Source organism: Lontra canadensis, unplaced genomic scaffold (genome assembly GCF_010015895.1).
Source record: "Lontra canadensis isolate GAN:19392208 unplaced genomic scaffold, GSC_riverotter_1.0 scaffold30, whole genome shotgun sequence".
NCBI classification, from domain to species: Eukaryota; Metazoa; Chordata; class Mammalia; order Carnivora; family Mustelidae; genus Lontra; species Lontra canadensis.
The window spans coordinates 946,876-972,285 of NW_022631024.1; the positions used below are offsets into that span (position 1 = coordinate 946,876).

Consider the following 25,410-nt stretch of genomic DNA (forward strand, 5'->3'; position numbering starts at 1 on the left):
GAGGCGAGGTCAGAGAGATAGGTAGGGGTGTGGACATAGCATAGTAGTAGCATCTTAAAGGCCACGTTTGGTAAGAGTCTGGGTTTTAGTCTTAGGAAAACAAAAGGGAAGACATTCAGGTTTATGTAGGGGAATGACAAGATATGTTTTTCACTTTAAGAAGACGGCTGGTGGGGCGCCTGGGTGGCTCAGTGGATTAAAGCCTCTGCCTTCAGCTCGGGTCATGATCCCAAGCTCCTGGGATCGAGCCCTGCATCGGGCTCTCTGCTCAGCGGCAAGCCTGCTTCCTCCTCTCTCCTCTCTCTCTGCCTGCCTCTCTGCCTACTTGTGATCTCTGTCTGTCAAATAAATAAATAAAATCTTAAAAAAAAAAAAAAAGACGGCTGGTGCTACAGCAAGGTGGAGAATGGGTCGTAGGGCTTGAGAGTGGAGGCAGGGAGACATTTAGGGAGACCGTCACAGGGAGCCACGTGGCAGATAACTGTGTGGTAGAGCTTGGGCTGCAGTGGTGGATTAGGGTAGATTTTGGATGAAGGGCCTGCCAGATTTTCTGCCATATTAATGGGAAGTCAGAAAAGGAGGGATTGGTGATGACTCCTGGGTTTCTGGCTTCAGCAACTGGCTGGACAGTGGTTGCTTTCATTAGGATGGGGAAGTTCGGGGCAGAACAGATTGGGCAGTTGGGATTCAGTTTTTCTGGCTGTACTGAGTTCAAAAATGCCTGCTGGTCATTAAAGTAGAGCTGTCATGGCAACTGGTTATGAGTTTAGTTCCGAGCGGGAATAGAAATTTGGGAGTTGTTTGCATATAGGCGGCGTTTAACTCCATGGGAGGGGAGTGGACCATCTAGTGAGAGGAGATCCGGGTAACCGGACTGGCTCAGAGGCATGACCATATTTAGTGGCCTATGACCTACCTAGGAGGAGAAACCAGCAGAAGAGGAGACTCAGAAGGATTGGTAGTGTAGCAGGAGGAAGAAAGTAGAGGAAGCCAAGAGAAATGTTTTTAAAAGGAACATGATCCACAGTGACTGTTGTATTTAATAATACGGAGGTCATTGGTGATTGTGGTTAGAGGTGTGAGTTGTGAATGCAGAAGTCTGGTTTTAAAGACTTCGTTTCAAAAAAAAAAAAACAAAAAACTTAGTTTCTCTTTGAGTTGGAGATACTTTGAACAGTGTTCCCAGATAGCTTTTTCCAGATGTCAATTATTTGCCACTTTTTTCCCAGCCTGCCCACCTTTCCCCCTGTGAACCACACGGTGGAGCTAAGGAGTCGAATGACTAAGCTTTAGGTTGGCCACATCTAGTTCCTTTGGAAACAAAAACAGATTTTATTTCTTCTTTCTTTTTTTAAAGATTTATTTATTTATTTATTTATTTATTTATTTATTTATTTGAGAGAGAGAGAGTGAACATGGGGTGGGAAGTAGAGGAACAGAGGGAGAAGCAGACGCCCCACAGAGCAAGGAACCCGCCTCAGGGCTCGATCCTAGGACCCCGAGATCAAGACCTGAGCCAAAGGCAGTTGCTTAACCTACGGAGCCAGCCAGGAGCCCCCAAATCAGAAATTTTCTGGAAGATTGAGTCGGGGGAAGGAAAAAAAGGTCTTCTTTTCTAAACAAAAGTACTTAATAGATTGAGGATATAATTTCTGGAAAAATGAAGAAGCAGGATATAGACATGTGCATGATCTCAAATGTTTTAAAAAGTTAGACAAATATATAAAAATTAGCAGTCTGAGATTCTCGGTGGTGGCAGACTAGATAGATAAACTTTTTCATGAAATGCACCCAGATGACACCAGAGTGGTTTGTTTGGTCATTTGTTTGAGGTCTACGCCTGCAAAAATAAAGAGCAGCAGGAGGAGAAATAGTAGCAGTACAGTGGGGGCTGGGAAGCAGACCAAGAGGCGATAAGCGACTTAGGTGACTCAAAAAACTGCCTTTGAGGCTGACTGTGGGGGAAAGAACTCAGAGACTACCTGGTTTATACTGTGGGACCCTTCAGAAAAGTTGAGAATTGGCAGCACCAAGTGCCTCTGGGATGGGGGTGAGAGAGAGCTGAAGAGGAAGATGAGTCAGGAATCTACTTACGAAGAAGTTAGAGCTTCCAGTTCTGACTTCCCTCCTCACACAGGGGCCACGGTCCCTTCTGTCCTCTGGCAGAACTAGAGGCATATTCTCTGGAGGGGTAAAACAGAAGGTCTCTGGACGGAGGGACCCGAGGCACAGTTGAGGCGGGGGGGCTAAAATCCTAAAGTCAGGATGCTAAGTAAAAGATTACCAAATGCGGAGACTCCCAGTCATCTTTCTCTGCTCGGCTCTCAGCCTTATATCTTCTCTGTAAGGGTCAGAAGAGCCTTTTCTATAAGCATCTAAACAGGCCAAGAGAAGAGACTTGAAGATACTAATAATGGGGAAAGGATCCTCAATGAAAGGACCCAGCAGGATCCCTGTAGAGAATTGTCAACAAGCCCTTGATGTATGGAGAGCTTTCAATCAGTTTTTTTACTATTTCCTTGGATGAGTGGGCAGACAAGGTCTCTGAATATTTAAGAGAAGATTCTAATATGAATATTAAGTTAAAACAAAGAAAAAACATATACTCAATGAAACATCCTTGAGGGAGAAGAAAATCTCCAGGAAAAAAAATCATTAATATCTTCAGAAAGAGATGTCACAACCATAAAAGAAAACTTTTTTGGTATCTAGAGAACAAAGAGATCATGGCAATTAAAACCATGATAGAAATGAAAAAAAAAATTAAAAGAAAAAGTTAAGGAAATCACTTGTAAAGTGAGACAAAAAGATAGAGAATTTGAGAGAAAAAAATATGAAAATGAGAGGATCAGACCTCAGTATCCAACATCTAAATAACAGACTGCCAGGAAGGGGAGACACAGAAATGGGAAACATCAAAGAAGTCTACTCAAGAGAAAAAAATAGAAGACATAAGGTGTATTGGTTGTGCCTGGAAGATGAGATTTCGCCCCTCTTGTATGTTTTTCTTTATTTTCCAGATTTTCTGTAATAAGTATCTTTTCGAACTAGAGGGAAATGTGTGGTTTTAATATTACCCACATCGCCCTAGAACATTTAACTCATAGGTGGTCCATTTTCAATAGAATGAAGGTGTAAAAAGCTCATGTCAAAAGGGACAACCTAAGTTCAGTCATTTAATCAGAAATTATGTCACCAGGACCAAGGTCAGACTCATGTCCCTGTCTACAGGGAAATACTGGCCTAGGGGGTCACTCCAAAATCAGCCACAGTGCCATGTTGGGTATTTGATTTTTATTCCCATCTGAGCATCTTTGTTACTGAACACTCAGAATTCTCCATGAATCCCCCTTGGGTCTTTTGGGTCATCAGCCCCTGGCATATCAGAAGAGGAACCATTCTGTTCTACAGTCTTCTATGCATGGCTGAGCTGTTCCTGCTCCTCTCATCTACTTCCTCAAGCCTGCAGTGTATTGTCCCTCTTACAAAAAAGATTTGACTCTTAAAAACCTTCCAGACTCAAGGTGGCTTTTTAGTAGCTGCTGACCTTTCGCACTGGGGGCTATCTTGGCAGCTACCTCTTCCTCATCCTGTAAGTTTGTGAGCATATTGTCTCACTGGTGGAAGACGTGAGCATGAGCTCTGGGGCTGGAGAGGGAATGTTGAGGCTTCCAGTTGATTCTGACTATTGTAGTATTTTCTTGGAAGAAAGCCAGTACAGAGATTGAAAGCCAAACCACGGAACGTATCTGTGATTTAACTTCCACACGCTGGTGTCATTGTAGTTCAGTGGTTATTATTAGCTTGTTATTAACAGTTTGGATGACCGGTATTATGTTTCCATTGTTTAACTTTTTATTATGGAAACATCCAAAAGTAGAGTGGTGGTATCACAGCCCCCCATGTACCATCAGCTGGCTCCAGCAGTTACCCACTCAGGGTCCACCCTGTTCCAGCTCTGCTCCCACCTGCTTCCAACCCCCACGCCCTGGGTTATTTTAAAGCAAATCCCAGGCATCGGATCACTTCGTACAAAAATATTTAGTACATAGCTCTAAAGTACAAGTGTTGTTTAAAAGAAAGAAGAACCACATTATTATCGCACCTAAAATATCCAGTTACCATCCCTTTCCCCAGTTGTCTCAGATACTGTTTTTATAGGTATTTTTTGAAATTGTGACCCATATAAATCCGTACTTCACTTGATATGTTTCTTAAGTATTTTAAAAAATCCCTCACCATCTCTGCAATTTATTTGTTAAGGAAATGGGGTCATTCTTCCTCTCTACATTTAAAAAAAAAAAGCACAGCATATGAGAAAAATATATTTCACGTCTAATTAAAATCGTCATCTCATCGAGACCCTTCCTGGCTGCTTTAGGTACAATTCCGCTCTCCCCCAAACCCTTGGCCCTTTATATCCTCCCGGCCCTTTATATCCTCCCGTCCTGTTTTCTTTTTCCTCTTCCACTCAGCGTTACACACAGCTATATTCCCCATACATTAATATATTTTCCTTTGCAATATCTGCCTCCTTTCTAGAATGTAAGCTCCACGAAAGCAGGTGTTGTGTGTGTTCTGTTCTCTGCTGGATCCCCGGCACCGGCGTTCTGAACGAAAGCGGGCATAAAGGCAGGGCAGAGACAGGGTGAGGCTGGCTCAACAGGGAAGTGGCAGAGGGTCGCAAAGGAGCAAGGAAAGTATCTCCCCACGCGTCGCCTTTTGATTTATGTTCTCGTGCTCGCTTCAGCAGCACATACACATTCTCCACCTGCATCAGAGGCCCTACAGGGTTCTGGGAGCCGCTCAGGAGATGGCTAGCTTTTGCTTGTCACTCGAGGGTGGAGGGACCTCTCTGTAGCTGCTGACTGGTCCCTTTGTGGTCTCAAGCTCAGGCCCCGTCAACCATAGGCTGTTTTGACCCGTTTTATTGACAGAGCCTGTGTTGTTTGGGGCTACAAGGCTGGTCCGTTCAGATCACCACCCGCTGTGTGCAAAGATGCTTTTAACAAGGACAGTAGTCTTGGTTTAGCTCGATTCAAAACCTGTTTCCCAATCTGCAGTGGGGCTGGGCTTCCACTTGGACTGGGGAACTACACGCCGTCCTGGAATGTGGCAGGAAATACCCGAGTCACCACTATGCGGTTAGCAGAGTGGCCTCAACCAGCTCCCTCCACTGCACCTTAGTGTTTTTGTCTATAAAATGGGGATAATATCCATTTACTTCTTCAGGCTCCTGTGAATCTTTTCTGCTGTCCCGTGAGGTGGGGGATGGTGGTGCTAATCCTCCAGCAGCAGCATGAGAAGGCAGCATTCTGGCCACTTCAGGGGACAATGGGGGTAGCAGTGGCTAAGGAGTCAGAGGTCAACCTCTCCTCTGGGCCAGGGAGGGCCACGCTAACTAGGGGAGGGAGTGTAGCTGAATCCCAGGGCCCCTTCGCCTGCTGTAGGATAGGGAGAAGAGATGCATCTGATCTGTTCTAGGTGTGGAGCTCTTGCCATCCCTCCCCTCCTAGGGGTCTTGGCACCCTCAGCAGAGAGTCCTGGAGCAGAACAAGGGACAGGAAGCCCCACACTGTACTGACTGGGTTCCAAAGCATTGCTTGGAGAGCATTTCTAGCTTTGGTTACGAGGTTCTTTCCACACTGACAGAGCATCACCGGGACAGCCCAACCCATTCCTAGTCTGGGTCTGTGCCTTTTCCAGTAAGATATGAGGTGTCCCGTGATGAGAGCCCACGGCAGTGACGAGGGTTTCATTCGTCAGCCCCTCCCTGCTGTTCCGTTGTGCCCTGGAGAACCACGTCTGGGTCTGTATGGATAGCATCGTGTGTTTGGGTAGAGATTATGATTTTTACTCCTGCTCGTACCAGACTAGTAGATTTACACAATTTTCTGGGTTCTATGAAATCCAAAAGGGACCCCTGACTTTTTTGTTTTTACTTTATGTATGTGTGTGCTGTCCAGCATGGCAGCCACTAGCCATAGGTAGCTATTTAAGTTTAAATTCAAATTAGTTAAGCAAAAGTTTAAGTCCAGTTCCTCAGTCACACCAGCCGGCTGCAGGAGTTCAATCAGCGGGTGGGACTAACGGCTCCTGGATTAAGTGCGGACGATGGGACGTTTCCATCAGAGCAGAGAGTCCTGTTGAACAACTGTGAGACTTTGCTACTCAATGCTTGAGGAGCGGGGGGAGGGAGTTTCAGAGCATCCGGGAGAAAGACAAGTGGCAAACAAAAGCTGCTCTATAACAGGTTTTTTCCTCACATTCTTCACAGGGTAAAACGCTTCTCAAAGGAAATACTTACCTCAGAGGAAAGCTTGAGGTTCCCTGCATTAACACGTTGCAGTAGAAGGTTCCCCCCAAGTGCACGCAACTGCTCAGCCACTTCTCCCTTTTTAGCACGTTGTCAGGGACACAAGGTGGCCCCTGCTTAGCCAAGGAGCCAAGACCCCTTTCCTGCCTGACTCCATACTGTGTGGGAAGGTACCTATGGAAAAAGCCCGAGATCAGAAGCTTTCACAGCACTTTGTGACTTCTGAGTTAGCGGGAAAGAAAATTCTTATCACTCTCAATTTGCCATTCATGGTTCTTCTACTAAAAGGAGAAAAAAGAAACCCTTGGATAAGACAGATGCTTTCCTAGACCGTGGATTGCATTCTTTTCTGTCCTGCCTAGTGGGGTCTCCGTGGCGGAGCTGGCAGCAGGTGGGGACAAGGGCGGCACCCGGGGCACAGATTTAGGGAGACGCTCAGGCTCAGGTACCGACCTTACAGGGGTCCGAGAGTGATTGTCTCCTTCAATTTTGTGACCTGGGCGCCTGGCTCGCCTCGCCCAAGCCCGGCCGAGGCTGGCTCTGTTTGAGCTCAGGTACCACTGCCCCTAGCAGGCTCACTGTGTGGTTCTGGGAATTCTGGACTTGTGCACAGAGGCACCTTTGCACTGTGTCTACACCTCTTCCCTTGGTGGAACCCCTCAGGTGCCGGGGCGGGGTAGCTCTTTGTTCTTTGAATGCCTGGTCCAGAGCAGGGGGACAGATGAGTGGCTCACAGATCATGGAGCAAATCAGTCCACCAGGATCAACTCCGTGAACAAGAGTCAAGAACTCTCCTGACTTAGACTTTTCCATGAACGGTCCAGAGAATGGCCTGCGCTGTCCCCTGCCAAGCCTCACATTCCAGCACAGCCGAGTCCTCTCATCAGTGTGGCTGTGGTGGTTCTGTTCCCCCTACTTGTCCTTACCCAGAGCATCCGTCACCTCCAGCACCAGGCTGTTACTGTGCTAGAAAGCTCGGAGGATGGTGTCACCTGTCTTCCACCCCTGCTTCCCCCAGAGTCCATGTCACATGTCACGCGGCAGCTGGACTGTCCTGGGATCAGGTGGCGGGGCCTGGGTATGCCATGACCTGGGGAGGAATGGGGCAGAGAAGCAACCGCCTGGGGCTGGGAGGCTCCTTTGTGAACTCAGTGTGACACGCTTCCCCTTTCTCGTCCTGCAGAGCGTCCTGAAGAAGAGGGACCAAGTGCAAGCGGAGTACGAAGCCAAACTGGAAGCTGTGGCTCTGAGGAAGGAAGACCGCCCCAAGGTCAGGGAGGCTCCCCGGGAGGGCTGGGCCCTCGGGGCTGCAGCTGCAGCTACCCCACTGGTGCCAAGTGAAGTCTTGTCCCTAGATTCGTGCGGCTCAGGTGGTCAGGCCCAGCTGGGCTGTGTTCGTGCTGTGACTGTCCTCCATTTGTTCTCTTTGATGTCGTTTTTCTGGAACTTTCTAACGTGTACTTGGGGTTTTCTGCTGTTTCCTCAGGGTTAGTTTGTTTTGTTTTTTGTTTTTTGGAGGTTTTTTTTTTTTGTTCGTTTGTTTTTTCTGGTTTGGTTTGGTTTTGTTTTGACTTTCAGCTTTGCCATGCAGGGGCAGTTCCTCACTCTGTAAAATGGGATTGAGGAGAAAGGGGGAAGAACCAGTCTAGATCACTGTTCTCAGAAGTGTGGTCTGCTGACTCATCCGCTGTTACTGACCCATGACAAGAAAGGTGTAGAAGCTGAGGGTCAGCGCTTTGATAGCAGGTTGATAGTTGTTGAACCCGCAGTGGGAGTGTTGTCCAACTAGCTCATGTGGAGCAAACTGCTTACCAATCACACATAGTAGGTCTACGACTTTGTCATACTGGGGGAAAAAAGCCAACAGGTAGTGGTCCTTTGCCACAGTCTAAGAAGCACTGACTGAGTATATTTAAGGGCCCTGGATCCGGACAAAGGATCCTGTGGTAAACCCACACATCCCTTGTGTTGCCCTCTGCCATTTGTTGCCTTTTTCTCCCCGGGGTTAAAACAAGAGAAAAACAAGATTAATAATAGCTAACATTCAAGTTGGGCATGAAGCTGTTTACAGTATCTCACTGATTCCATACAACCGTCATGCGCTTTGGGTACGATCATTATTCCCATCTGAGAGATGAGCAAACCACGGCCCAAGATCTCAAAGTTAATAAATGTTGCAGCTTCTGACTTTGGAACGGTGCCAGTCAGCCCTGTGTTACTGTGCTCCTTTTTGGGTGGTCTTTGGAAGACTTGTATTTGGAAGGTGTAACTGGAAGGTGTGTTTGTTTTCAGAGAAGAGATGGGGGGAGGGAATGTTACTGAAAAGATTAAAAAAAAAAAGATAAACCACAGGGACGCGGGGCTCAGGGAAATGGTTTGGCGGCAGAACGGTTTGTCTCCCTCTGCCCTGGTTCTGGCTGCCGGTACAGCTGTGCCGAGACACACCTGGCAAGGAACCAGCTTTGGAAATTTGAAACCCACACCTCAGAAATGGCACACCTTGACTCCATATAGTGTATGTGTGTGTATGTGTGTGTATATGTATACACACACACACACACACATATCTATTGCTTCCCATGATCACCACAATAGCCATCTGTGGCCCAGGGGGAAGGCATTGTGGGTGAGGAATGAGCCGCAGAGCAGCTCGGTAAATTGCCTAGCTCTGTGGGTACCCAGTGTGCAGCAGGCGTACAATCCACGTTTGTTGCTTTGGTTCATGTGTCCCCCATAGTGACCTACACAAGAGTGAAGGTACAGCTGATGGAGAGTCAGGTGATAGGGACAGGGACTCTTGTCACTGGCCTGGTGTGTGCCACCGCGACATGGCCAGAAGGCTAGGCACCTCTCATCTGTTCCTCTCACCACAGGTTGGCCTGCTTCTGTCCTGTGTGTAATGAGGGGCCCATGGGGACCAGCCACACCCTGTCTTCCAGCTGCCTGTTCCCTCGACTAGTTCTGAGCCATTCCTGTGATATTCTGGAACACGATGCCATTTAAAGGCATGACATGAAATACTGTGTTTATATATTTCGAACTTTCTTTTTTAGTAGGCTCCATGCTGGGCTTGAACTCATGCCCTTATTAAGATTAAGAGTTGGATGCTTAAGCCACCGAGCCACCGATGCGCCCTATGAGATTTCATTCTAACAATTTCGCTTTCCGACATAGATATACAAGTCACTTTTCCTGGTGAGGGAGGAAGGGAGAGACAGCAAGTTCTGCCTCTGGCCTAGTTGGGGAGATGAAGATCTTGTATTTAAAAGGTGTTCCGGGCACCTGGGTGGCTCAGTGGGTTAAGCCTCTGCCTTCGGCTCAGGTCATGATATCAGGGTCCCGGGATTGAACCCCGCATCGGGCTCTCTGCTCAGCAAGGAGCCTGCTTCCTCCTCTCTCTCTGCCTGCCTCTCTGCCTACTTGTGATCTCTGGCTCTCTCTGTGACAAATAAATAAAAATCTTTTTTAAAAATGTTAAATAAATAAAAGGTGTTCTGTCAGCATTCATCCCTGCTCAGCACCGAACACAAGCTTTCTCAGAGGCTGGTTTGTCATTTAATATGTGTTCCACTCTGTATGGAACAGTTCCTTTGTAAAGACAGGAGCTGAAGGTTATGACTAATAGGCCCAGTGGAATGCTGACTGCCTTGGCGTGCTGGCTGCCTAAGGTCGCACCACCTGGGAGCAGATGGGGCCGAGGCAACAGTGGTTTCTGGCACCCACGTTCCACCCAGCCAAGCTGCTGGGCTCCTGCCTCGTTGCTGTATGCTCCCTGCCGGCCTGGGTGACTCCTCTTCTCCTCCCTGTGGGTGTTGAAATCTTCTTGCTGCTGCTATTTCCACCTTCCTAAAGCATCACCTCCCTTGACCACAGGAGTTCTTAGAAGAGGGGGAAGGGTTTCTTCTCAGCCAGTGAGACTAACCAGGACATCTGAACATGCCTACATTCTCTTAGCACACTGTGGGGAGGCAGTCTTGGTCTTCCCTCTCTCTGGTGGGTTGCTGAGCCATGCCCATGTTAATTTTGCCCTTAGTTAGATGGTGGTAATTAACCAAACGGGCTGTCAGTTGCTGGTGCACCAATGAGTGTCATCTCATGGTGGGAGTGGCAGAAATTGTGCTACCAGTTTTGAATCTGAGACAGCAACTACGTTGGGGGGCAGCGGAGGGCTCCGTTGGTGGCCTTCCCCAGTGAGTAAGGGTTTGGTTGAAAGAGCACAGGATTTAGACCTAGACAGCCCTGGGTTCAAATCCCAGCTCTGTCCTCCAGCTTGGACTGGTTTGCTCATTAGCCCTCATGGGCTTCCTGCTGTGAAGGTCAGCATAGTGTCTGATGTAGAAACAGGCTCCGTGGAGGGGCCTCGGCTTCCCATTCCAGCTCCACCTGTCTCCAGGAGGAATTCTGACTGCGAACTTTTGTTTTTTCCTGGTCTGTTGCCCTTTTGGCTTTTTTTTTTTTTTTTTTTTAATTTTGCTTATTTTTTTTTTTTTCACTGCATTGTTTGGGCATGGTGACCTTGTGTTCTAAAGTTTCCCCTTCCCAGCCCTCCTGAATGCCTGTCCTCCATAGCAGCCCATCAGCAGGTGAATGTTTGCTGTGTTTTGTTGTTTTATCTGGTTTTGAGCTCTGCTGAGAGCTGCTATTGGCAAGAGAAGGCAGGGGGTCAGGAAGTGGGTCAGGGCAGATTCTTACCCTAAAGACCCAGTGGGCCCTGCTGTCCATGACGAGAGCAGGAACAAGACTGCTCACAGGTTGGATGGGGCACCCAGGTGGCTCAGTCGGTGCAGCGGCTACCTTTGGCTCAGGTCGTGATCCCAGGGTTCTGGGATCGAGCTCCAGGTTGGGCTCCCTGCTCAGCAGAGAGCCTGCTTCTCCCTCTCCCTCTACTTGTTGCTCTCTCTCTGTCAAAGAAATAAAATCTCTAAAAAAAAAAAAAAAAAAAAAAAAAGATTGCTCCACAGGTTGGTCCCGGGGATGCTGGGAAGTAAAGGATTCTTACCTGAAGACGGGCAGTTTTCACAGGGCTCTGGGCACGTTAACAACATCTGAGGGTCTTAGCAAGCCTAGGGGCTTGCCTTGTTTTGAGGCTGAAGTCTTGCAAAGTTGCTCTAAAGAGAGAGGGAAAGTTGGTTTCTGTGAAGCCGGTGGAGTGGTATCAGAATCCGATCACTTCTCCAAAACCCAGCAGAAAGAAATGGCCTTGTGGGTCTCCACAGCCCCCTCTATGAATTTCACACCAGAGAGGCCACGTGAAGAGGAAGGAGAGGTGTCCTGTGGCCCCCGCTGCTGACTGTGGCTAGGCCGTGCGCAGGGATGGGCCTAGAGGATCACAGAATTCAAAGTTTTGCTTTGTTTTTAGGGTTGAGAAAAGTCAGCAGAGCCTGAGGGGGTTTCTTCTCAGGCGAGGGGACCTTCAGATTATGTGGACTTGGCTTGTCTCATTTGAACTTTGAGGTCAGAGCAGTGACAGGCACTTAGTGGGCTGCCTTACAATGCGCTTGTCAGGGCCCCAGACTCGTGTAAATCTTCACATGTGACCCCTCCCCAGAATCCAGAGCGGGTATCAGAGCTGTTACTAAACACAATAAGGAATTCCATTTAAAATTGGCTGGGAAGCTCACACACTAACCTGAAAAGTAAGAGTAAACCATGGAGGGAAGTTGCCCGTTTTACTCCATTCTGTGATGGGCTCTTTTCAGTGCTAATCTATTCGTGTGATTCCAGAAAGAACAAAGGAGGGGTGCCAAGGGAGAATACAAAAATCTTACAGTTATCTTCAAATGATAAAAAGAAGCAGGGGAGTTGGGGAAGGATGATGTTTTAAGGCCTGACCCATAGGTGGCCTTGTCGTAGGTCCGGCACCAGGTGAAGAGGCTGCTGGAAACACGTAGTGTTGTCTTGGAGGTGAGAAGGTGCGTCACGTGGAAGTGGGTAGGAGCAGAGAACATGATGTACTGAGCTGTTGCTTCCTTGACTGAGCAGAAGTAGGGAAGGGAAGTGGAACTCGGGATCGCTTGCGCACACCTTGAAGACCATGGACCTTTCAGAACTCTTTGGACCCCCAGCATAGTGACCATTCTGGGCCGGGGAATGTGGCCGGGAGCAAGAACTCTAGTTCTAAAGCAAGATGGGGGCAAGGAGACTTCTTCATGTGGAACTTCTACAGACCCGAGAGTTTTGTGAAGTCATCTTCAGACATGTCAGATGAGTGAAGAGAGACGTGCCTGATGTCTCCCCATTCTCTCCACGGTGGCCGCCATCCCAGCTTGGGGTAGAAAGCCAGCGGTCACATCAGCCAAGAAATAGCAGGACCCTGTCACCTTCCTTATATAGTTCCTGCAACACCTTCTATAATGTCGTTATTCCCATTGTACAGATGAGGCACCCAGGCTCAGGGGAATTACGCAGTACACATGACAAAGCTAACAAGGCATGGAACTGGACTTGGTTCCGACGTTAGAACCCTTCATCCCCACTCCGGGGCTCCCAGCAAGCCTTGCTCCATTGAGGTAGAGGTTCTGGCTATTGTCTTGTGTAGATGAAACTAGTGGGGCTGGGGGAGAGAATGTAGACCTTCTCTTGTGTCTTCATCTCTGTGTCTCTGAGCTCCTTCCAGTCATCATGGAGGTGAGCTCATGGCTCCTCTGTTCTCAGTGCACCTGTCCTCTGCCTGGCTTGGGCACTCACTTCTTCCTCCTTACCGGCCGTTCTCTGAAATTTGTTTCTCTGTGTGTGTGTGTGTTTAAAGCATTCTTTCAGGGTACCAGTACCTTCCTATTTGCCCAGTTCAGTAGCCTCTTATTGATCTTTACCCTGTCTCAGTGTTTTCTCAACTTTTTTTCATCTATGACTGATGTAGAAAATGAAAATATTTGTATAGTACACTGGGATAGACAGGACAGATTGCTTGAAATGAGGTGACCAGCTGGGGATCGATACTCTTTATTCACACAGCACCAGTGAGGAAGCTTTGCCCCACCTTTCCCTCAGCAGCACATGGCTGAGAAGACTACCATCTTGAACTGGTTTTGTCATTGGTCCTGGGACCTGTCCCATAGCAGCCATGAACCTTCTCTCTCCCCCAAGCCTTGGGATCATGTCTGCTTTATATAATATTTAGGGATTTTATTAACCTACTGTCATCAACGGAGCAGATAATGTGATAACTCCAAGAAAGAAATTTAGGTATTTATATTGTAGGGCCTAGAAATGCCTGGTACATGGGAGAGCTCATTTTTTAAATGAGCATTGAATGAATTTGCTTCCCACCCCGCTCCCCAACACACAAAAATGCTTAAGCTCATCCCACATTACCCTTCTCCCATCGCTCCAACAACCCATATTCTGTAATGGAAATTCTCATGAGAGAGAAGGGAGCCATTGTGGAAAATACAACCTTGTCTCTATTTAGAAATGTTGTCTTTTGAGGGCCCACCTGGTAGTTTCTTATTGGTGGCTTGTGATAAGCGATAGCCTAGCATTGAGTAATTCTATCTCAACATCCTTCAGACACAAGATACCACAACTCTAACGACACCTCGGTCAAAAAATTAAAACATTGAGCTGAGCAAAGCTGGATGTTCCTGGTCAGGGAACCGATTGTCACAAGGACACCATCCAGAAAGAGACAAAAGTGAGAAGAATGCCAGTCACCTTCCTCTTCATTAAGTTGGGAATCTTCAGCTGGTCTCTTCGGAAGGCTCATCCCAATTCCCACTTCCTCTTCATCTCCTTTTAGCCCTTCCCCCTCTCCTCCTCCTAACCACTCTCTCCACGTGTTTCTGTGGCTCCACCTACCCTGACTCACTTCCTGCTTCTGTGCTCATCTTTCTGAGTCACCTCTGCTGATCCCTGTACTAACCCTACACGTTTAGGCTTCTCCATGAATTCTAACCTTCAACCACCATCCCCAACCTCCTCTGTGATTTCCCCATATATTAAAAAATTTTGAATCATGGCAGAACACACATAACCAAAATTACCATCTTAACTGTTCTTAAGCGTACAGTTCAGTAGTGTTAAGTAAATCCACAGTGTTGTGCAATGGAGCTCCAAAACTCTTTTCATCTTGGGGAACTGAGACTGTAGCCATGAAACACATCCCCATTTCCCCTCTCCTAGGCCCCTGGAAACCACTGTTGTGCTTTCTGTCTCTGTAGGTCTGACTACTTTACTACCTCTTATAAGTAGAATCATGTAATATTTGTCTTTTGGTAACTGCCTTATTTCGCTTAGCCTGATGTCCTCAAGGTTCATCTGTGTTGTAGCTTGTGTCAGCATTTCCTTCCTCTTGAAGGCTGAATTATACTCCACCGTATGTACATACCCATTTTTGTTTACCCATCCATCCGTGGACAGACACTTGAGTCGCTTCTGCCTTTGTTGTTATTTTATTGTTGTTGTCATCGTCATTGTCGTTAGCCATCTTAATGGATGTGCAGTGGTTCTCACAGGGGTTTTGAATTGCATTTCCCTAGTGATTGGTGACAGGGAGCACCTTTTCCTATGCCCACTGGCCATTCATAGATCTTCTCTGCATAAAAGTCTGTTCAAATCCTTTACTTATATTAAATCAGGTTGCTGTTGAGTTGTTTCTGTCTCTTCTGTGGAGGGGGACTCCCCCTTCCCATGGCTGTAGCAGGCCCCTTTCTCTGGTCTGTGCACCCACCCTTTATCCTGAGCCCTCTGATGTGCTGCTGCACCTCTGGCCACCCAGACTACAGACTTTGGGCTCCCCTCTGACTTCCTGTATCTTATTTCTCATGTGCAGCTCATTGCCACATCTGTCAGGACTGTCTCCACCAGCCTGGCCTGGTCTGTCCTCTGCCTCGTGCTGTTAGAGCCACCGCCCCAGTTCCACGGTGCCCGGGTGATCTCATGCCAGTATATTTTGGTCTTGACTCATCTCTGATCTCTGGTGAAATCTCGGGGTGAGGTAGCCTGGGTGAAGGGTGGTGGAGAGCTTGAACAAACGTATTTAATAATATTTTATATTTGGGAAAAAAAAACCTTTTTATATGACATGGAATGAAGTTCATAACATTTGTTCTTGACTGGGGTGTGCTGTGCACGTGGCAGATTATCTTTTATGAACAGCAGTTTAGAATATTGATGCTGATTGAAATGTTGAAATATTTGTGAAGCATTTAATCTATGCCAGACACCAAATATTTTATACATAATATCTTGTTTAGGGGCGCCTGGGTGGCTCAGTGGGTTAAAGCCTCTGCCTTCAGCTCAGGTCATGATCCCGGGGTCCTGGGATCAAGCCCCGCATCGGGCTCTCTGCTTAGCAGGGAGCCTGCTTCCTCCTCTCTCTCTCTCTCTGCCTGCCTCTCTGTCTACTTGTGATCTCTGTCTACCAAATAAATAAATAAAATCTTTAAAAAAATAATAATAATATCTTGTTTAACCTCATAACAACCTTATGAGGTGGTTGGTGTTATCCAGAAATGGAAGCTGCGGTCTGGAGAGGCCCCAGGTCACCCATCGAGGTAGTTATAGATGTGGTATTTCAACTCTGGAAATCTGGCTCTAGAGCTTTCTGTATAGTTATAGGAAGCACAAGGCTTTTCTAATTTCCAAAAGGGGGGCACATGTTAAGTGGAACTGAGAAAACCTGGACTCAGGAACCCAGGCTTCTCATCTCCTTACTGCCTCCCTCCGCCCCCCGCCATCTTGCCAGCCGGGATTCTCTGTCTGTCCTCTGTGGGCACTGTGGCCTGTGAGGATTCCTGAGGTGGGTCTGGATATAGCCTCTCCTCTCTCACTTGCATGTGCTGTCACTCCAGAGAGCCCTCCCCCTGTCAGTTGCCTCAGTGGTGTTTCTTTTATTTTTTTTTAAAGATGTATTTATTTTAGAGCATAAGAGCACATGTGCAAGAGCAGGGGGAGGGCAGAAGGAGAGAGAGAACCTCAAGCAGACTCTGTGCTCAGTACGGAGCCCGACCCAGGGCTTGATCTCACGACCCTGAGATCACAACTTGAGCCGAAATCAAGAGTCAGACACCCAACTGACCGAGCCACTCAGGCACCGAGGCCTGAGTGGTCTTTCTTCAGGAGGCGCGATCCCTCCTCCAAGCTGGACTCGCCCTCCAGCTCCCCCATGCCGCGTGCTTACCATGGGGCTCAGAGTGAGGCGAGAGTACCGGTACCTCTCTCCCGAGTGCGCAGCCCTGCTCACTTCCTTCCCAGCTAGACTGTCGGCAGCCTGAGATAAGACCGGCCTCCTGACCCCGAAGCCCTGCGGTCTCCCTCTGTGCCAAGCACAGACTGCGGTGTGAAGATCATGGGTTACCGATGTTTCCCCAGGGGAGGCTCTGGCCATCCTAAAATCCAGGGCTGTGGTTTTGACTCTTCATTTTTGTGGGTCCCCCAGAGTTCCCGTCTTCAGAACAGACCCAGGAGTTGGACCCTTTGGATCACAGGCCCTGGCCTTCCTCTTCTCCCTGGGCCTTGATGCAGTTCTCTTTTCAGAGCTTTGCTTTTCCTGCTGGCCACAGCGGTTTTGTTAAGCAAAAGGGAAGTCGCTCTAGGGAACTTTCACCCGGTGCTAAAATGAGCAGCGGCTGGGAGAGGAGTAAGGGAGCTGGACTGTGTCTGCAGGGGAGTGAGGCCCAGAGACACCGGCTCGCTGGGCCTCCACGGAGGCTGGTTCCCTGCATGTTTGTGGGGAAGGCTCTGGAGGGGCGAGGGCGGGGGTGGGTGGGGCTGCACCAGTTCTTCAGTTTCCCCGGAGTTGGACGACAGCGATGGGTGAGGCAGCGGGGGAAGGCAAAAGTGACTGCGGTCATGACGTCGGGAGAAAAAGTCAGGTCCTCTTTCTTCTTCCAGAGGCTAGGTGCTTTGGAAAAGGCTTTCCTCCCTCTTTGAAGGAAAGTTCCTTTTTTAAAAATTGCCCAGGATGCCTCCCTCTGGCTTTCTGTCCAGCTCCTCCTGCCTCACCCAATTTCAGATCCCATGCCAGGCCTGTGACGCCCCAGCCCCAGGCTGCTCACTTCCCTTGCTCTGCATCCTGCAGCCGTCTGCATGCGGCCTGGGGGCCCTCAGCCCTTCTGGAAGCCCCAAACATGTCAGGCTCCCACAGCCTTGGCCCTCCCTTTATTGGGTTCTCTGGGTCCTCCTCCCCTTACCCATGAGGCCTGGGGAGAGAACTTTCCTGGTGGGTAGAGATTGACCCCTGATGGCGACCCATGGCTTGAAGCCATTTGTGATCATAGATGCTGGCACTCAGAACACTCAAGTCCTCATTTGTTGTCGTGAAGCACCTGGCATGTGGGTGTTTGACCCGGTTTTAGGCTTGTCCACCCCCGGGGCACCTGCAGGGCCCTGTGGAGCTTTTGAGTGAGGAGAGGAGCCAGCTTTGTGCTCTGGGGACCCAGGTAAGCCATAAGGTCCTCTGACTGTGACAGAGTTCCATTTTGAGAAAGTCTTCAAAAACTTCTTTAGGAAAAACTTGAGGGGCACTTGGATGGGTTAGTTGGTGAAGCGTCTGCCTTCGGCTCAGGTCATGATCTCAGGGTCCTGGGATCAAGCCCCATGTCAGACTCCTTGCTCAGCAGGGAGTCTACTTCTCCCTCTGCTCGCTGCTCCCCCTGCTTCTGCTCTCTCTCTCTCTCTCACTCGCTCTGTGTCAAATAAATAAAATCTTAAAAAGAAAAGAAAAACTTGAAATAGCCCACTGTATTTTTCCTCATCTTCGTATTTCAAATTCTTTTGACACACATAAATGATTTTCCTCCCATTTCCTCAGAATTCCCTAACCTAAACTCATCATTTTTGATTATCTGCAATCTGGGGTTGTGTAAATGGGTCTCAAGTTGATTTGTGATGTGGGGTTCAGAGGAAGAAGTGGGCTGATAGTCTTATGTGTGTAGTTAATTGTGTGATTAATGACGGTAGCTGTTATCAAACGTCACGGGTGATGGAGTAGTTCCTGTGATGTGGGGAAACCTTTTCTGGTTTTACTTATAGGACTGAGGAGAATGGCAGGGGCAATGCCAAATGCTGCTGTATGTTTGCAGAATTTACACACATTTTTACATACAGATAGGGAAAAAGGAGGAACCAAACGACTGTGACTCTGAACTGCAGGGTTTCCTCTCCCTGTTTGTAAACAGGGGGGTGTTTCCCCCATGAGTCTCTGTTGTGCTTGGGTGGGTTTGGAGAGTTGGGTCAGGATAGCACTTTTCAGAATTCCTCTTTAGTCCTGAAAACCCAAGGCCCTTCCTTCAGTTAAATGCCCCCCGTGGAGGGCCTGTGTTCATGGCGTTGCATGTAGGGATTTGGCCTTTCACAAGGGAGCTCAAGGCATGGGGTTGCCAGTTCCACATCCCAAGTCCCCCTTTCTGCTCCCCACTCCCAGGTGCCCGCAGACGTTGAGAAATGTCAGGACCGGATGGAGTGTTTCAATGCAGACCTGAAAGCCGACATGGAGCGATGGCAGAACAACAAGAGGCAGGACTTCCGGCAGCTGCTCATGGGAATGGCGGACAAGAACATCCAGTATTATGAGAAGGTACAGAGCGTGCTGGCAAGACCCTAGCCCTCCCGTGGAGGAAGCCCTAGGAGTAGCAGGAGCCTTTCGCGATGGCCAGCCAGCCCCACCTGCTTCCCTGATTTTGTGTGTCTGGTCTTAGTGACCGCCCGTATGGTCCTTGCCCCTCACTGTGCAGGTCCGGTTGTGGGGGAGGCTGCCCCCGCTGTGCAAGCTGGGGTGCTGGGTTTGGAAGCAGAGCCCCTCCCCCTCCCGGTGCCCATGGAGCTTGTGGAAGTGGCACTTTTCTCTGCCGTGCCCTTTGGGCCTGGCAGCCAGCTGCTTCCCAGAGGCCGAGGACTTGCCTGTGGGCTTGTTCCAGGTAAGGAGGCTTTGAGGTAACCCCAGGCTGCTGTGTGGCTCTACATACGGGGGTTTCTCACTCTCGTAGTGCCATAGAACCCGCTGAATCCTTATCAAAATACTGTTCGGTTGTTTTTAAGACTTCAAAATACTGTTTGTAAATAGCTCCCCCAAAAGTATGTAGGATTACAAAGGAAAACTTTAAAAACAGGGGTTTTTTTTTCCATGAATCCCTTTGATTCGTAGAGCTGTACCCCTGTCTTGTCTCTCTCTCTCTCTCTCTCTCTCTCTCACACACACACACACACATGCACACACACAACCCACGGAGGGCACTCATCAAACTCCAGCAAAGTCTCTTCAATCGGGTTTTGCTCCTGGCCTAGCTAAACCCAGATCATTTCTGCTGAGAAATCCTAAGATTCCTTGAAAACCTAAAGTGAGAGATGAAACATGGCCCAGTCACAATTCCATAAGTACCTGTAGATGTGAAACCATGTGGGGTAAACATTAACTCAGCTAATCCCACTGCAATTCCAGAAACACGTCCTCATCCCAGGCTAGAAGAATCCATATCTTCTGAAGGCTTCGTGTCTACATCTTTCTTTGGAGGAGAGCTAGGGAGAACAGCCACGGAATAGCCGTTAGTGGCCAGGCCTTCGGAAGGACTGTTCGAGAGGGAGAGGGGAGGGAGCCGGCCTCTGTTCCCTAGGACCATTTCTGTAGAGCCTCTGCTGTGTCTGCTGACCCTAAGCTAGATGCTATGCATATGTCACGTCCTTAAATTTAACCCCCTCCCATATGTTGTGAAGAAGGTTTTCTGACTGTCCATATGAAGCTAAAGAAACAGAGGCTCAGTAAGTTTTTAAGACTGCCCCCGTGACACAGTTTGAGTGACTGAACTAGGGTCAGACTGGGTTCTGCTGGGGCCACAAGTCTGAAAGCTCCCACTCACACACATTGTTGGTGTGGTTGGCAGGGGATGTGCATCTTTGGGGCCAGTCATGACTCCCGCAAAGATAGATCCCTCCGTGCAAAGCCAAGGCTTCATTCCTCCACTGGCTGTGCCTTAAGCAGAGCGGCTCTCTGTGTCTGCCTCTTCCCCATAAAATAGATTGTGAAGACACAGTGAAACGATGCATCCCTGAGTCCCTAGACCATATGTGCCACTCAGTAGATAGTCTGTAAGTGGTACTACCTTCCCTGATCTCCTCCCCTTCCCTCTGCTGTCCAACAGCCCTCCCACTACACAGAAGCCCACGTGGTGGGATGTGTCCATCGCTTCTCCCCATGATTGATCCCAGCACTCCCAAGGCCCCGGCCCCAGAACTCAGACCCAGAGCTTATGTCTTCCCAGATACCACGAATAGGGGCCTTGTCTCAGGGGCCTCATCTTGGCTGCCACATACATTGAACATTACCTGCTGTGTCCCTGCCGTGCACCAGGGCCTGGGGATAGGCTGCTAAACAAAACAGCAGGACTCCTGCCATTAAGGAACCCTCCGCGCAGTGGCAGATACACGTTAACCCAGAAATCCTGTCACTTCAGAGTAAGATTCATGCTCTAGAGGGAAAGCATGGGAAACCTGGGGCGAAAATACTAGGGGCACAGTTCAGGTCAGGGATTGAAGGAGGCAAGTGGAGTGGGCAGGAAAGGCCAATCTGAGGAAACAATGTTTAACCTGGGTCCCAGAGACAAAGACTTGGAGAAAAAGTATCCCAGGCCAAGGGAACACATATGCAAGGGTCTTGGGGTGGGAAGAAGTTTGAGCATTTGAAGACTGGAAAGAAATCTGACGTGGCCTTGGTTCCCCATCGCTGACATAGAAGGGCCTTTCTAGATCTGAGATGATGGCCTAGGGACAAAGCAGGGCCCAGGGTGCCATGGACCCTGCATGGGGTCTCTCCGTGCAAGCAAGCTCCTAGAAGCTTCCCAGCCTTTGTTATGGAGGGCAGGGTCCAAGTCTAGTTTCTTCTCCAACCTCAGAGTCACTAAGGAAGGAAGTGTGGAGCAGTTTCGCCACCCTGCTCCCCAGCTTGACCAAAGAATGCCTCTCTCCTCCTGCCTGCTCAGAGCTCCTCCCCAGATGACTCACTGCAAAGGCCTGCTTCACCCTGAGCTGCTAGGAAGGCCTTGTGTGGTTCTTCTGGCCTGCCCTTCGTGCAAGAGATGGCTTGAAGGGAGGACCATTTCATTAAGTAGGGTGCTCCTAGAGGAGGGTGCTCCTAGAGGAGAGTGTCCGTCTCTAAGTTCAGGGCATACAGACAATGGCCCTTCACAAGGATCTGGAATGAAGGGGGATTGGTGTAGGGAAAAGAATATATATTTTTTTGCCACTTACCAGCTCTGTCACTTTCTAGCTACGTATCTTAGGCAAGTTATATAACCGCTCTGGGTCTCATTTTCTCCATCTATGAAGTGTGTGTGTGTGTGTGTGTGTGTGTGTGTTATAATAAGTAATACTTCTACTTCATAGAATTGTTAGGACCAGCAGTAGTGAATGTAAAACACATCCTGGCATTTGGACCCAACGAAACTCAATGAATAGAGCCCCCCCGCCCCCAGCTGCCATTTTTCCTTTTGGGATCCAGGAGTGGCCCATACAATCAAAACAGATCAGTAAGGAGCGAGGTTTCCACCCCCTCTGAGTCAGGCAGCTGGGCTGTGCCCGTATGATTGGCGTCCTCCGCAAGTCAGTCCTGCCCACACCTGGAGCAATGTCTTCAACCTGGCTGAGGACGGCAGGACGCACGGAAGGCTTGGAGCCTATTACCTTTTCTGCTTTTGGAAGGAAAACACTGTCTTCCAGTGAGAATATTTCCGCTCACCAGCTGTGAGCTCTAGGGACACTGCACATAGGCCTTGCAGAGACCCTGCTGTCTTCCGTAGAGATGGGGATGTCGTATTCAAAGCAGACACCTGTCACCCGCCCCAGTTTCTAATGGCGATGGATAGTACGTGTAGACGTCGGACGTGGCATATGTACGTTCCTTAGCCAGTACCGAAGGCAGAGTAACCTGGTGAGATGAGCAGAGAATAAAGCACCTGGTCCTGAAGGCTGATGCTGATACGGTGTCTGTGTGTGTTGTCATTGCAGTGCCTCACGGCGTGGGAGTCGATCATTCCACTACTGCAGGAGAAGCAAGAGGCCAAGTAAGTTCCCTCCTGGCACAGAGACTCTTCGACCTGCACAGGGCATGGCGTCCCCGCACGCCCCTGTCGTGCCAGAGGCCCGGCACTGAGGAAACAGCCACAGAAGCATCTCTCCTTTGTGTATTTCTTCCCCTGCCCGCCTCTCCCCGTTCGTCCACCGCTGGTTTTCCATTAGTATTTATTCCTTGGTGGAGTCTGCAAGGCTGGCGTCATCCCTCAGCGGAAGCAGCTTACCTCCGTGGCTCAAAGGAGCCGATGAAATGGAACAGCTGAGAAGACGTACAGCCGAGGGCTGGGCCGGCCCGGCTGACATTCCGACATCTCATCACGGAGGCTTCTGTCTGGGGGGCCCACAGCGTTGCCTGTGCTGGGGGGAAGCCCGGCTCTTGCTTTTCGAGGACACGAGGAAGGCGTGAACAGAAGGCAGCCCCTGTGTTCCGTGGACACAGGGTGACTCCAGGATGGACCCTGTGGGCTACCGACTCATCACAGCCGAGGCGGAAGCATTGGCAGTTCCGTGGAAAGCCCTTCCCTAATGGACCGTGGCCTCTAGCTGCGAGCATGGCCTGCCAGCCACTCGTGATGAGCGACAGCCGTTTTGTGGCTCCCGGGTCCCTCAGGACGGTCTCCGTCAGCGTCCACGCACGTCTGTGGCATCCTTGGCCTTGCACAACACTTTGGGAAGCCGAGGGGGGCCGTGCTCCCCAGACTTGTTTCTCACACTAGAATGCAGTAGATCGGACACTTGGTTTTGTGTAAGATGGAGAAAAAAAAGGTGCATTTTTCTCTGTGAAGTTCTTCGATGTTGTTTTTTGGCTTGTAAAATGCCGTCAGAGTAGAGATTAGGCCCGTCGTGGGGAATCCGTGTGGCTGGAAGTCTGAGCAGCTCCCCGGTAGCAGGGATTGGCAGGCTCGCGCCAGGCCTCATTCCCACACCTGCCCTGTGCCGTCTGCCTTCACCTCACCCGAAATTCCCCATTTAGTGTTTCCTGCCGCGTCCACTGAATGTTTGGGCAGACTTTTGCTGAGAGGCCGTTAGCGCTGTCATGACACGGTCAAGGTTTTGTAAACTCAACGTGAATGTTCTACATGAAGTGCTTTAACCCTTGATGATGTCCCCGGTCAGGAATAGAAGTCCGTAACTGGATGGGACTTGGAGAGGACTAGCGTAACAGAGATGTCTTTGCTTCTGGATAAGCTAGACTCTCCTCCGTTCAAGGAGCCAAGCTCCTGGGGACTGCCGGTGGCGTCTCCCATCTTCACTTCACACTACAACCAGAGGATCTATCTTCCAACTCATTTCGTTTCCTTCTGAAATGAAGCTACCTAGGTCCCATTGTGTTCTGTGGCTCAGTCCCTCCAAAAGTCTAAGTATGAGCCTCATAGAGGCAAGCTGTGTTGAGACGTTGGCACAGATGCTGGCCAACCTGCAGATCCAGAGCTCTGTGCAGCGTGTGCTCAGTGCTCTGTCCCACGTCCACCTGCCACGTTGACCTTGGACAGCTGCCGTAGTGACATCAGTGGCCTGGCAGAAGAATGGCACAGAACCGTTCAGTTCTGTTTCATCGTGTTCAAATAAGTCACAGTTTAAAATGAGAAGTCTCATATCATTTGGTACTTGCCTGCGCTGTCAGACCCACTCGTGGCATCCCAAAAGCCTGCAGTGCGGATTTTCAGTTTGGTACAGTTAGAAATGATCCCTTGAAGCAGAACGGTAAGGACGGGCTCTCTACCCAGAGTGGCGAGTCAGTGTTTCACACTACCTCTACACCGTCACCTTAGTGCAGGTCTGGATGTCTGGGTCCAGCCTGACACTTTGCTGGTAGAACAGGGTTGTGTATCTAATAAAGGGTCGAGGGCCCTCTCTTGCTATTTCATGGAAGGCACTAGACTGACCTTAGCAGCAGATGCTCATCTGCAGGAATGTGCCAGGCCTTGCCTTGTGGAATGTGTGCTTTAAAAATGTTGTCCAGCACAAGGAGTGCTTGGAAAGAACAGGGGAAAGAGTTGCTGGAAGACCAGAACCTCACTTGCAACTTAGTTGCCAAAGCCCAGGAGCATTCCTGTGTAAAGGTTAGTTGGGAAGGAAGGCAGCAGTTCAAAAAAGTCGTTGGGTTCCTCGCTGGGATGCATGGGAAGGGAGTGGGGGAAACAGTCATTCCTTACCCCACTGGAGGCAGAAGACGAGCTCAGGGGGGAAGGAGGCATCCTGGGATTTGTCTTTCTCTCTTCGTGCCCCTTACGATGTTTCTGTGCTTTAAGACACCAGGGAGAGCAGGAGCATTGACGGCCGAGCTGGGAGAACCAGTGCACAGTACAGACTTCCCCGCAGAGACACTTGTTCCCCGAGAAGGGACCCTCGCCCCTTCCTCTTCAGATGAGGTGAGGAGGCTGGCCTAGATAGAAGGCATGGTGGGCAGTGAGGGAAGCTCCCTCAGCCCCCGAGGGTCACCGGTCCGGGGCATTTGCCCCTTCCTCCTGGTGGGCACAAAGGTGATTCCTGTGAAAAGTGACTCGGAGATTTCCGTGCCAAAGACTGCCTCCTAGAGGCTTCCTCGCCCCATCCTGCATGGCTCCACAGTCGTGGGGCGGAGCTCACTGCCTCCTCTCTCAGATTTCTGTCCAGGGGGCTTTTGCTTGAGGACACGCTTGACCTCAGGCAGACAGACTGGGACAGGTTTTGAATCTTGAGCACATGGCCACAGAATGGAAAATGATCCCTGTCCACTGTCCCCCATATGTGGGAAGTGAAAGGTTTGTTCACCCAGGTTAAAAATCCAGGCTCGGGCAGAAGAGAGAATTCCCAGACACCGAGCCCGTGTTGGAGAGGCAGGTGTTGAAGTGGGCAAGTGTGCTTTGTGGCAGGCGTGGACCCTGGCCGCCTTCTCCTGTGCTGGATTCACAAGAAGATTCTAGGCTACTCTGCCCAAAGCAAAGAACCACAGTTCTTCCCGAACGAGGAGGGAACATGTTACACAGCCAAGTTTGGGGTTGGATTTTGTCCTCTAAGACTTAGTAATGATTCCCGGTGACCTCAGTTAAGTGCAATTATGGAAAGGATTGGCTCGTATCACTGTGCCACTCATTGAACTCCCCAGACAC

The 25,410-nt window shown here is 49.5% G+C and overlaps 1 protein-coding gene across 1 annotated transcript in view; it reads left to right on the top strand.

The window, feature by feature from the left end:
* Nucleotides 1–22,955, top strand: part of SNX30 (sorting nexin family member 30) — a 104,609-nt gene extending 81,654 nt beyond the window's left edge. Inside the window, exons 7-9 of the mRNA XM_032865622.1 lie at nucleotides 7,500–7,586; nucleotides 18,681–18,833; nucleotides 22,253–22,955. Of these exons, the coding sequence (XP_032721513.1) occupies nucleotides 7,500–7,586; nucleotides 18,681–18,833; nucleotides 22,253–22,312 (300 nt within the window). The 3' untranslated portion in view covers nucleotides 22,313–22,955. The remainder of the gene's footprint in view (nucleotides 1–7,499; nucleotides 7,587–18,680; nucleotides 18,834–22,252) is intronic.
* The last annotated feature ends 2,455 nt before the right edge of the window (nucleotides 22,956–25,410 follow it).